Here is a 13,910-nt window from a genome sequence, read left to right as displayed (position 1 = left end):
AAAATAACCTCTGAGGGACTTTGAGAGATCAATAATTTATTTTTCTTTCTATCTTTCTTTTTACTTGATTTTTACTTTCCAACCTAAATCTGTCCCTGGATATTGTACATATGTCAGGTGCAATTAAACATTTATGGATGTCTAATCAAATTGAGGATCTTCTACAACTCTAGATCTCTTTCTTTCATTTTATTTTTTCTATTTGTTATTTGTATAAATCCATTTTTAACCTGTTTGGGAACCGACAGAGATCACATATGTTGAGCAGCTTGAAAACATACAAAATCTGCGACAAGAATTGCCTTTGTTCATGGAGGGGGGAAGTTAGAAGACCGTCCTTCCTATAAAGATCATCTCAAGCTGTTTAAATTATGTCCTTTGGATGTCAGGAGGAGGGTGTCTAGGGTTTGATATGCTGTTTGGTATTATTTTGGGAATTCCCAGCTTCTATGGATATTCCATCAGTGATGAGTTCCCACCATAATGACAAGTTATACAGACAATTAACTACCTGTTGAAAAAAAATTGCAGTTTCTTAACAGTATGTGCAAGTTTGTAGACCAAGAACATTTTTAACCTTTTACCTCTTTTCTCAGAATATCATTCTCTCTGCGGATGTTCTCTGTGACCGTGTCAGACTGCTGGAGAACCAGCTTGAGCTTGGCATAGTCTTCCGTCATGGTTTCCATCTCTTCAACGGCATCGCTCAACTTCTTGGACATGTCCAGCACCTGAGCTTGTAGCTTCTCATTAGCATCTGTTAAATTCTAAACAAAACAAAATCAAAGCATGATAGAATTAAAAACCGTGAAACAAAAACGAGCGGTTAAACGCTAGAAAGTTAAAGCTCACACAAAGCCAGGCTAATCATGGGCGCTAGCGCAAACAAATCATGAGGCTCTGTCTGCAGAAACTACGAAGCATACAGAATGCTAGCAGATACTTCTAATCATAAAATGGGTAATCGTTTTAGCTCATCTATATCGCTCTACAGCGAGAAGGAAAAGAGGATATTGTTTATTCACACAGGGCGCATAATGTATATGTGAGCATGAATAGACTCTAGCAACACACAATCAAAGTTTGATAAAAAAAAAAAACAACCAAAATAATGTAAATAGAGCTTAGCAAGAATGTGGAATTTGAGCTACAAAAGATCAATTAAAAGTCTAAATTTATATAATAGGCCTACTGTAACATGTCTTCAAGCAAAGTATTTAAGGGCGTCTCTTGTGAATGCACATGGTTACTCCACTGATACCAGAAATCACAAAAATATTTTTTTTTTATATTTAACACAATCAATATATATTTAATCTATCTGTATTAATATATTCCTAAATGTCAAAAACATAATCAAGTATATAAACAAACATAATGGCCATTTCATTACTAAATTCTCAAAAGGCTTCTAATGTTCATTTCTATGTTTGTATTGTGATGCTAATTAATACTTTATTTTTTATATTTTCACATATGTGCAATTTGGTTGTGTAATATTTCATTGACATTTAAACCTATAGTTGTTTATATTCATATGCTACGTCACTAATTGGGCATGAGGCCACAAATTGTATAAATGTTTATTTTAAAAATATGATAAATATGTTATAAACAACAATACACTGTATCTCACCCCTATCTCCTCCAACTGCTCGTTAAGTTCACTGTTCTTTTTTCTCATTTTTTCCTGTGCTTCAAAGTCGTCGCCACGCTTCATAATTAAGCTCTCGCGTTGCGATTCAAGCTGCCTTTGATAATCTCGAAGGTCATGTTTTAACGCATCATTCTAGATGAAAATGAGATTTAAGTAGAGACTCGTGTAAAAAATATTCTACAAATCAAGTAATTAATTTCAATTCAATTCATTACTCTTATTCCTGAAAATTTTCCAATTCATATCCACTTTATTTGTCATATAATATATTACATAACATATATATACAGTAGAACCTTGATTTTACATAAGGTACAGGACTGGAGGGCGTACGTAATTCGGGGGAATCGTAAAATTGAGGTTGGGTTAAATTTGTGGTGACCTTTGACCAAATACGTACATAACACTCATTAAATGTATGTTATGAACGAATAAATGATGTTACCTAGGCTAGACCTAGCCTCTAGGCCTACGAAGAAAACTATGTGTTTAGTGTTTTTATTCATTACTTTACGATGGCACAATAAAGTGATCAAATGTAACCATGTGTCTAGTGCATTAATTCATCACTTTATTTTTTTTATTTCACTAAAGAACATGAAAATATTGTAAGATTACCTATACGACAAAGGTATAACTTGGGAATTCCCCTTCATGGCTATTCTAAACAACAGATCTATGGTGTTGTCTGGGTCTGCTGAGACAAACTAAAACCATGTGCACTGCACTGGGCGTGCCAACCGATTAGCGTTCGTGTACGTGAAACAGCAACCACGTGCACTGCACTGGGCAAGCCAACCAATTAGCGTTCGTGTACGTAATTATGCCTACTCAGCTTTGTGTAGAAAATTTGATCAGACGAATTTTCCACACGAAGCTAAGGAGGAAAGCAATTATTTTGAGCACCATCAAAAGTTGTTCATCTCGTTCAGTTTACATTGTTTTAGATTATAACAACTCGGTATTACTATTAGACTCAATCAGTGTTGCTGTTTAATGAAAATACGTTGCATATGGTTTGTTTATTGTTATAGTATTGAAATAATAAGCAGACAGAAAGTAAAAAATCTCTTTTTACTTATGGTTGCTCTGAAAAAGGTAGTTTGTTTTGAATATTTTCGGGGGTTTTGATAACGTCATCGTCGATGCGAGGCTTTGTTTTGAATATTTTCGGGGGTTTTGATGACGTCATCGTCGATGCGAGGCGTATGTAAAACCGAGGGTTTGTATAACTGGGGTACGTAAAAATGAGGGTTCTACTGTATATATATATATATATATATATATATATATATATGTACTCTCCAAATACGTATGGAAATTAAAAGATAGCAACACACCCTACAACATTAAATGGTCTATCATTGACAGAGCATCGGCTTACTCCCCAAAAACAAAAAATATATTCAGACAAACAGTCAATACTAAACAAAAGAACCGAGCTATTGTCTAAATGCAGGCACAGCAACAAATACCTACTTAAAAACAATTAACTCATTTGCATTTTCACCTGTCTTAGCATTCATATACTTGCACAATCCTTGTATTCTCTCACTCCTGAAGATTGCATTAGCATGAAACAATGTGTAGAGTGATACCCAGTTCTACAAGTTCTACATTTTCAATATATTCTGACCATCAATGAAAAAAAAATAAATCTCCAATGGGACATGAACCAGAGACCTTTTCGATGCACCGCGAATGTCAAACAACAAAACCATGGAAGCTTTGTGGTAAATCCAAGTACCATTAGTGATTGCAAGCTCTGCAGTCTTGCAACATGTTTGACGTCATATTGATATAGCACTAATACTCACATGGGTGGGTAGTCTAATATTCTATTCATAAACTAAAGATTAAATATAATGAACTTTGTATTTGCTATAAAAACGCATAACCATGCAGCACTATTATACTTACATCTTTCTTAAGTTCTCGTGCCTCTGTTTCTGCATCTGTTGCCCGTTGATTGAACTGAAATTTTCAATATGTAAGGATTAAATAAAGAGACACTTCACTTTTGCATAGATGCCACTTGCTATACTTTACCTCCTAAATTTCATAAATAAAATGTGTATAATTTCTCCTAATGTGTACTTAACATTTTCAACGTAAAAAACATTAATGCAAGATTATTTCTTGAATTATGGTAGTAATAAAAATAATGTATTAAATTCTCCATTTTTGTGCATTGGGCAGTAATTTGATTGCAATTAATAATTAAGGTTATTGATATTAAATTAGCTAATTCTTTATTCTTAACCAACAGTGTAAAACACCAATAATAGGTTGAAATAAAATTTTCAGTAAACAGAGCACAAATATATACAATACAAATTAAAAAACAAGTTCATTATAATACTTTTAAATTGCGAGTAATTACAATTAAAAATATCCAAAAAATTTTTATAATCATTATAAGCTGACGAAATTCTACGGAAAATACCATTTTTACAAACATTTACACGAGAATATTTAACATGAAGAAAAGGTTTATAACGAAGATTACGAACAGGTACATTAAAATGAAACATAGATACAAGATTACATTTAAACTTAGAGTTAAGACATTTGTACAAAAAGTATAAATTCTGTCTTGCTCTCCTAGACGTCGGAGAAATGATAGGCCAATTGGCTGCTGGGCCGATGAAGCGCAAGAATTTTCTATGGATTCGATCTATTCTGGAGACTTGGGAAGCAGAGAGAGAGTTATATATAACTGAACAAAAATCGAGTGATGGTTGGATAAGAGATAAGTAAAGTGCACTTTTTGTGTGTGGGGAGAACTGAATGCAATTGCGCCACATTAGCCCAAGTAATCGATTGGCCTTTTAACAATGTGGTCAACATGTGAAATAAATGTCAGTTTACGGTCAATAAAAATGCCGAGGTCACGATAGGAACTGTCTCTTATACACATCTAGATGTGTATAAGAGCCAGGTTACGAGAAGTCTGTGGTCTGAATAGAAATATGAGTTTTTAACCCTCACATCTTTAACAATAACTCATTTGCATTTTCACCTGTCTTAGCATTCATATACTTGCACAATCCTTGTATTCTCTCACTCCTGAAGATTGCATTAGCATGAAACAATGTGTAGAGTGATACCCAGTTCTACAAGTTCTACATTTTCAATATATTCTGACCATCAATGAAAAAAAAATAAATCTCCAATGGGACATGAACCAGAGACCTTTTCGATGCACCGCGAATGTCAAACAACAAAACCATGGAAGCTTTGTGGTAAATCCAAGTACCATTAGTGATTGCAAGCTCTGCAGTCTTGCAACATGTTTGACGTCATATTGATATAGCACTAATACTCACATGGGTGGGTAGTCTAATATTCTATTCATAAACTAAAGATTAAATATAACGAACGTTGTATTTTGTGTTATAAAAACGCATAACCATGCAGCACTATTATACTTACATCTTTCTTAAGTTCTCGTGCCTCTGTTTCTGCATCTGTTGCCCGTAGATTGAACTGAAATTTTCAATATGTAAGGATTAAATAAAGAGACACTTGACTATTGCATAGATACCACTTGCTATATTTTATCTCCTAAATTTCATGAATAAATTTTGTAAAATGTGTATAATTTCTCTTAATGTGTACTTAACATTTTCAACGTAGAAAAACATTAATGCAAGATTATTTCTTGAATTATGGTAGTATTAAAAATAATGTATTAAATTCTCCATTTTTGTGCATTGGGCAGTAATTTGATTGCAATTAATAATTAATTAAGGTTATTGTTATTAAATTAGCTAATTATATTTCTTACCCGTTCAACCTCTTTCCGCTCTTTCTCTAACTCCCTCTCCTTGTCCCGGATCTCCCCCTGCATAAGATCAACCTGTCTGGTGAGTTCTTGTATCTCCGTCTGCAGCATGCGTACATCACGCGAACCCCCACCTGACTCCCCCATTCTCTGCAACATAAGATAGCATTCAAAAGTTGCTGCATTGTAATGAGTCTTTATACAATACATTTTCTAACAAACAACAAATTGTAATTAGGATTTCATTTATTTATTTATTACATTCTATTTTAGTAGGGTAGCCCTAGCCTCAGTGGAAGCACTGCTCTTCCGAGGGGCCCTACACCACATTAAAATATTACAATAAAAGAATTTTTGAATTTTGTTTTTTTTGTAAACCAAACGATAAACAAGCTCAATTGCGATGCTAATTCTTACATAACATTACCAGGTACAGTTTATTCAAAAAAATAGTATAATTATCAATTTATTAAAAAAACCTTGTAAAAATATTTTTGTTTAAATGCAATTGCTTAATACATTATCAACTTCTAATTTAAAGACATGGACCAAAATAAGTTTTCATTGATTCAAATTGATTGTAGATGTTTTACTACAATCCTTTTACATAATAGCAAATATGAAATGATGTTTACATGCCTGTTAATTGGTGCAGACAATTTTTTTCTTTCTAATTTGAAACTTAAGTAATAACATTAAATACACAATGTAGGCAAAAATTGACTATTGATTTATATTTTTCAAGCATTTTTTAAAAATATTTCAATCAGAATAAAATACTTAAAATGCAACAAAGGTTTAAGAACTTTTCCAAAGCCCAAACACCAATATAATGACCACAGCAAATATACAAAAATAAAAAGTATAGGAACATAAATCAAAAATAGAAGCAAGTTAATTAATAATCACAAAAATATATCACATTTTATTACTATTAATCAAAAATGACTGCTTCATTATTATTATCATTTATTTACTGTACAAAATTAAAACTCCATTAATAATATTTGTTGTCCACATATTAATCTTTTTATGAAATTAAAATATATTTTAATATTATTATGCTTTTCTACACATTCTTAGATAGTTAATAAAAATTCAGAAAATATCAGAATGCTTAAGTTTTATTTATTTTCCATACTAACAAAACATGTGTTACATTTAACAGAAAATCATTTTGGTATTAAGACTGCATCTCAAGGAAAAGATCATAAACTTATAGTTATTTACTCACTCTTAATCGTGTAACTTCATCTTCCAAGTCTCGGATCTGATCCGTTAAATCTTGTTCTGCGAACAATTTTTGTTACTTTATTAGTATAAATAATATACCAAAAAATTTGACAAATATTAAAAATCAACAACATTCATTCTGTATGAAAGTGCTTTTATGTTCTGAATTTTGTGTTTCATTATCCAAATAAATGTTAATGTTCTCCTTTTTGGAAGTCCATTGAAACAGAAATCAAATTGAAAGATATTATTTACATGTTTGATTTCAAAATTTAATGGGTTAAACAATGTACTGTGTAACCTACACAGCATATCTCCCTGCTGTGTCAAATAGATTAACTGCATTATACCCTATAGAACCTGTCATGTAAATATTCATAAATTTTCAATAAATACACTCACACAGAGATTGAATCAGCTAAAATACACAAATTAATGGCTTCACACTTGATAACTTGTGTTGATATCATAGGAGTGATTTTATGCCCTACCTGACATGTTATTGTACTGAATACTGTATAAGTTGTTATTTACGTGAGGGTTTAATTTTCGCGAATTTCACGAATGTAGCGCTTACCGCAAATTTCACCGCAAATTTCACCGCTCTCGAAAATGTCCACAAATTTCAAATTACAGGAAGTACTGTAAAAAACAAGCCGAATGAAAGGGGAAACCCTGTTATAGGTCTGTCCGCGAAAATAACAACATATACAGTACTCAGTGTGTTCCTAAATACTTGCGAAAAAATATTGCAAGTTATTCAGGTGGGAATCGAACCCATGACCTCCAAATAAATACCCTGGTGTCATAACCACTAGACCACCGAGCTTCTACTTGGGGATCGGATTCAACAATAGTCACTAAGCACAAGCTCAGTGGTCTAGTGTTTGACACCACGCTGATTATCTGGAGGTCATAGGTTTGATTACCACTCAAATCACCAAGTGAATTTTTTTCGCAAGTATTGGGAAAGTACTGAGCATTCAGTACGATAACACATCTGGTAGGGCAAAAAAATCCTATGATATTTTCCTGATGCACACACATCAAAATTGTGTTGATATTCTGGTTATTTTCAACTTTACTCTGTTTCAAACAAACCTTGTCATTAATTCAGACATATGAATTCAATGGGTATACAGTACCTTTCTTAGCTGATTCTTTGCCCTGGTCTTCAGCCATTTTATCCAGCTGGTCAAGGGCAACGTCAGCCTCTTCAGCCTTAAGTTTCATCACAGCTTTGGTTACTTCAAACAGCCTCAGCATCTTCTTACCATCCGTGTCTTTTCCTGGGGTATCAGCCTATAACAAAATATGCTTTATTATAAAATTAATAGCAAATCCAGTCTGTTAGATTTGATAAAGTAAAAATTAACACTAAAGAAATAAAGCTATAATTTGAGCTTTTCTGTTTTTAGTACATTTTGATGGTAAAAGATTAGATTAAAATAAAGTCATTAAGGCGTAATCAACGGTAACCAATGTCTGGCAGGTAACAGAGGGCGCCACCTGGCGTTGTGATGACACGACCGTGGTACTCTATATGGGTATAACGATGTCGTACAGTATTGCACCCAAATATGGGCATACCACATTTTCACATAAAACTTGATAGTGTGAACAGAGATTTAGATTGACTTCCTCTATTGTTTGTTAGTGTGGACAGAGATTTAGATTGATTTCCTCTATTGGTTGACAGTGTGGACAGAGATTTAGATTGATTTCCTTTACTGGTTGTTAGTGTGGACAGAGATTTAGATTGATTTCCTCTATTGGTTGATAGTGTGGACAGAGATTTAGATTGATTTCCTCTATTGGTTGACAGTGTGGACAGAGATTTAGATTGATTTCCTTTATTGGTTGTTAGTGTGGACAGAGATTTAGATTGATTTCCTCTATTGGTTGATAGTGTGGACAGAGATTTAGATTGATTTCCTCTATTGGTTGATAGTGTGGACAGAGATTTAGATTGATTTCCTCTATTGGTTGATTTGATCTGTAACGGAGCTGAGAAGCTTGGTGGGTATGTCATACAACGCAATTCTGTGTGAGTTAAACACAAACGCGATATGTCTGCATTGGAGACAGTGGCATGATAGAACTTTAAACATTTTTAATATTCTCATGAGAGAACTAAAGACTGCCCCTGACAATAAATCATGTCGAGTTGCTGTTGTATGACGCTGTCTGAGTTGGCCTAAGATGCTTGTTGTCATCAATTCCAGGATCCTGGTTTCCCGGATCTCGGTGTACTGGGTCATACAGCCCTGAAGAGACCCTTAGGGAGAAGAAAGTTACTGTAACTTTTTAAAATTTGAGGGTAAAGTCATATAGCTACAGTAAACAAAGAACTTAATTCATACAGTATATCAGATTGCCAGACTAACCTTTTCTAACATGGCATAGAGCTGGTCTCCTTCATCCTCATCTATTGCATCCAGGTCTACACCCATCACCTGTTCCCAATTTATGGGTGCCATGATGACTTGTTCTGCAGTCAACTAGGTGTTGCAATATATACTGTGAAAATACCAGTTGTGTGAGAATAAAAATTAGGGTAGGTAATTACAACTAGGTGAAACGTTTGATAGAAAACTTTATTCATACATTTTGAAAATAACCTGGGCGATTCCCATGAAAATTGATTAAAAAGAAATTAAGCCTAGTTCTATACCAAAGTGACTGTAAGATTAAGCCTTGACCTATCTCTCAATATACAACTAATGTATAAACAGTAAAACTACAATTTCACACACCTACATTCCTAGCATTTTTTTTATTATTTTCTTTAGTTTAACCAGTGTAATAACAAGTTACATACCTGCAGCATTGTGTGTTACGTTTACTGCATAGTCTATAAGACTGACGCTAGCCTTTACCTAGTCTATCTTTTCTCAAGCATTGAATCTTAATGCTGGTCGACACCGATATTGCAGTTATTGATACACCCTCATTCGGTAGGTGAATTTTCTTGGTCTTGAACTGGCACCCCCATTACTGATTATGATAGTCCTTGAATCAACAGGTTATCATAAAGGAGTGATAATTCATATGAACCAGTGTCCTGCTCATAACTTGTGTTGTTTTACGGATTCAAATGCTTTCCTTTACTTGTCTTTGGAAGACCTTGGATTCACTGTAAAGTATATTCATGAAGTCCCAATCTTGAACATGGTTGGAATGAATTAGTGGGGCTGATTTACTGTATGTGGTTCAATTGGTGTAGTATCTTGCTGTTCTGGTGTGGATACCTGGTATATGTTTTTTCACATCTACTTTATGTTCTTTTATTCTTGTTTTCAGTGGTTGACCGGTTTTTCCGATCTCACAATTTAGACACTGGACTTCATAAACAGTTCTGCACTTTTCCTCTTTAAGTTTATTATCGTTGGGATTGAGTAAAATTTCTTTTACCTTGTTTGATTTTATTAAGCAGTTGGTCCAAGACCAAGAAAACTTACCTACCAATTGAGGGCACATCGCACCCCCTATATATAGTGTTCTTAACTAGCATTAAGATGAATGCTTGAGAAAGCATTGCTGAAGTGCATGTGAAACGTTGCAGGTACATGTAACACGCATTTACACACAAACTTGAGTTGGTTTTCTAGACATCCTCTGCGCAAAAAATGTGGGTTATATAACATGAAATGAAAGTCACGATTCTGCATATCTATTTTGATAGATTTTATGCACAATTTTAATTGGAAGTGGTTACAATTCTGACATATCATAGTGACACACTTCCCAAACTATGGGTCACGACCCCAACTATTGTATGGATCGCCAAACTGTTGCGTTTGCAAGTTTACAAAAAATTATTAAAAAAAAGATTGTCAATTAATAATATATGCAAGCTCAGGACTAAAATAAGTTTTAAGTTTATCAAATATATTATTTAAAGTTTCAAAATGTTTTTGAAAAAAGCCGATCCTATATTTTCTGAGATCAGGTCAGTCAGGTTTGTGCATTATTAGAATGAAATACAGGAGAATTATTATTATTATTATTATTATTATTATTGATATTACTGCTGCTGCTATAAATAGCGTCATTTTTAACGTATTTAATCGTAGTAGGCCTACTACACTTTCATATTTATAATTAGTTTATTTTTTCACGTTTTTACCTTTACGACATAAATTGTTTAGCATCGTTTTAATCTTGCCGTTTTGACTTATTGCCGTTTTGGTCTATTGCCGTTCTGGTCAACAAGTGAGTGTTGCTGTTTTGGTTTTTGCCGTTTTGACTTTGCAGTTTTGGTTTATTGCCCTTTTGTCCAGAAACAAGGATAGGCCTTGGGCATTACCTTCAAGTTCTAGCCTAGGGCCAAGCCTAGCTAGATTCCCTGTGCAGGCCTTACTTTCCTGCCATGTATAGGGAATAATGGATACTGTAGCACCAAGGCAATAGATTAACCACACACACACACGTACATCATGCACAGCTTTGCACCTACTTGGCGTTCCATACAAATATTTCCCGGCCGAACTTGTTTACGGCCGAACGGGTCCTACACCTGTACAGGTAGGCCTAGGCCTGGCTAGGCCTAGCCAAGGCTAGAGTAGGGGCAAAATGTAGGATTCAGCTGGCTTCATTATTAACCTCCTAGCATATCCTACTATCAGGACTAAAGGATTCATCATTTAGGGAATAAACACTACTAGGCCCCTAGGTTTATAGTAATTTGAAAAACATAGGCCTAGGCCAAAAGCTAGGCCTAGCCTAGGCCTGCAGAGGCCAGGCTGCGTAGGGCCTAGGCCGTATAACACTTCCCCAATGGACCACGGGTATTCTCCTGACAGAATCACTGGCCTAAAAAATAGAGATTTCCAGGTCGCCGGACCTACCCTAGATTCTGTAAATGTAAATACTAACCTACTACTACTATTATGCAACAACTTTATTATCATTATCCATAAGTAATTCGACTCGGGATTCGGCTACGACAAGCAAGATCATTCATTCAAAAAATCCTGATACAAAAAAATTAGCTTTGGTCCGGTTGTTCATAGAAATCGGTTATTTGTTTGTATGAAAAGCGTCGTCAAACAAGAGAGGTTTCAAAGAAATGAATACATACATCAATCTATAAACAGGTCTCCCTCCAATTAAAACCACTTTCAGGACCGGGGTTTCCATGGTCTTTATAGTATCTTTGGTCCCTCATTAAAATAATAAAGATAAAATAAATTTGTTAATTTAGCACAACAGAATAGTGGTTTTTAATTGAAGATGGTCCTGAATTGGAGGGGTCTTTCTTTGGAGGGAAACCAGGTCTATTTGGATTTTTAATACAAGGGTGTCAAGTCTCCCGTTACTCGCGGGAGTCTGCAAGAAATCGAGACGGTCTCCCACACTCCCGCTAGCCCCGCAAGCAAGCAATAATAATAATAATAATAATAATAATAATTAGCACTAAAACAATAAAATAGTAATTTATTGTAATGAAATAAAACACTAATATTATAATAGTAATAATAATAATAATAATGATAATAATAATGATAATGATAATGATAATGATAATGATAATAATAATAATAATAATAATAATAATAATAATAACAATAATAATAATAATAATAATAATAATAATAATAATAATAATAATAATAATAATAATAATAATAATAATTAGAAACACCTCCAGTGTTGATATCATTTTGATTGCAGCGTTTAATTCCATCATATACTATTGCTGTCACTTGGATGTACATGACACTTTAGACAATCAAATGTTTTCATTGAAGCACACTGGATTACGCAATACGCAGTCCTCCTCCAATCAAATCATTTGTCGTAGTTACAAACATTTTATAAGACCTCTTTTTTATGTGAACTCATCTCACACATTGTCGTAAGCGGGCTCAGTTTGGCGTTATCTGCATCATTTTGAAAAACAGAAGAGGAAAATGAAGTCCATAATATTAATTCTGTCTCTTATACACATCTATAATAATAACAATAAACTTACAGATAGTCATATTCAAATTTAAGTCTGGGAGTGCCCCGGCCATCTAGAGGTGCATAACCATAAATGTTCTTACCTCAGCTCCAGCCGTGATAGGGGCTGAGGTAGTATAGACCGTACATATGTGAAAGGCCCTCCCTGCCCCTCCCCCACCCCCATTGCGAATTCTCGGATCCGTCACTGCAGATCTCAAGGACAAGGGTGGCGCCGAGGGCGTCTGAGGTCCCCGACGAGAGGCACACTTCTATACCATTTTTTTTTTCTGGTTGCAAAAGTAAAACTATCAAAGAGGTGGCATGAGACAATAAAATTAAGTCAGCTGTCGATAAATACGTTTTAATTTAATTCTCATATTCACTCTCACTTATTTTGAAACACAAATTATTTGAAACTATTAGTAAACACGTTAAACTTTTTACAAAGTTCAATATATTTTGAACAACACTCATACGCATGAGAACGGGTGAATGGAAATAGATTTTATAAAAAGTATTGTTTTACGTAAAAGTTTACGTCATAACTAAAGGTTAAATATGAGCCTCACTAATTTGTTCCAGATTAATAAAGCTTTTGAAAGTTATCCTCACTAGTGAATATTGTGGGTGACGTGTACTGCCGCCTATACTAAAATAGATGCGAGTAAACCAAATTTATTAAACTTTTTAGCTCTTGTGTGTTAATGAGCTCACATTTTTTTTCGTGCTTTTTGAAATAAATTTCTGAATGAACTATTATTATTTTACCCAGTTGTATTTACTGTGATTTAAAAAAAAAAGTGTTTCCCTTACTAGGAATTGATGGTTAATTGGTTAATTACCATTTTGGCCGCACCCTCATAAGTTGTTTAGTATACGGTACCTAAAGTGGTATCCTCTTAATAGGGGTTGGTCGTAGTGTAAAAACACATACACTCTTCTCGTTTTGAGGAAAAGTTCCTTATTCAATCACCTGAACCCTGAATAGGAAGGAAGGTTTAATATAGGCCTATATACTGTAATTGATGTCAGTGAACTTTTCGAGACTCAATATTCATTTGGTCAACTATACGGTACTATCACACGCGTTAAATGATGAATATTTGAGTCCCTTGAAAATACCAGTGAAAAGATGATGAATCACTGCCAGTGGGGTATCTAGGGGGTGCGGGGCCCAGTCGCTTCCCCCCCCCCCCACCAAATCATGGTCAAGTAGTTAAAAATCATCTAAAAACACCTTATTTTGCGAATAAGCGTCCCTAAACTGATCACTTATACACATCT

At 34.2% G+C, this 13,910-nt stretch overlaps 1 protein-coding gene across 2 annotated transcripts in view; it reads right to left on the bottom strand.

The window, feature by feature from the left end:
* LOC117104616 (centrosomal protein of 290 kDa-like) overlaps positions 1 to 11,699 on the bottom strand; it is an 82,133-nt gene extending 70,434 nt beyond the window's left edge. Inside the window, exons 1-8 of one of the 2 annotated variants that reach the window (XM_033245471.1) lie at positions 11,556 to 11,699; positions 9,065 to 9,197; positions 7,823 to 7,979; positions 6,679 to 6,734; positions 5,448 to 5,594; positions 5,093 to 5,146; positions 1,637 to 1,789; positions 585 to 767 (exon numbers count right to left, since the gene is read on the bottom strand). In XM_033245471.1, the coding sequence (XP_033101362.1) occupies positions 585 to 767; positions 1,637 to 1,789; positions 5,093 to 5,146; positions 5,448 to 5,594; positions 6,679 to 6,734; positions 7,823 to 7,979; positions 9,065 to 9,157 (843 nt within the window). In that variant the 5' untranslated portion in view covers positions 9,158 to 9,197; positions 11,556 to 11,699. Of the gene's footprint in view, positions 1 to 584; positions 768 to 1,636; positions 1,790 to 3,577; positions 3,632 to 5,092; positions 5,147 to 5,447; positions 5,595 to 6,678; positions 6,735 to 7,822; positions 7,980 to 9,064; positions 9,198 to 11,555 lie in introns of both variants that reach the window. The other variant, XM_033245472.1, reaches the window with a different exon arrangement.
* Positions 11,700 to 13,910: the final 2,211 nt, after the last annotated feature.

This window comes from Anneissia japonica, unplaced genomic scaffold, assembly GCF_011630105.1.
Source record: "Anneissia japonica isolate Jap-2015-1 unplaced genomic scaffold, ASM1163010v1 scaffold287712_len2945570_cov188, whole genome shotgun sequence".
NCBI classification, from domain to species: domain Eukaryota; kingdom Metazoa; phylum Echinodermata; class Crinoidea; order Comatulida; family Comatulidae; genus Anneissia; species Anneissia japonica.
Note: the sequence above shows the minus strand (reverse complement) of the source record. Positions and strands in the feature narration are given on the sequence as shown.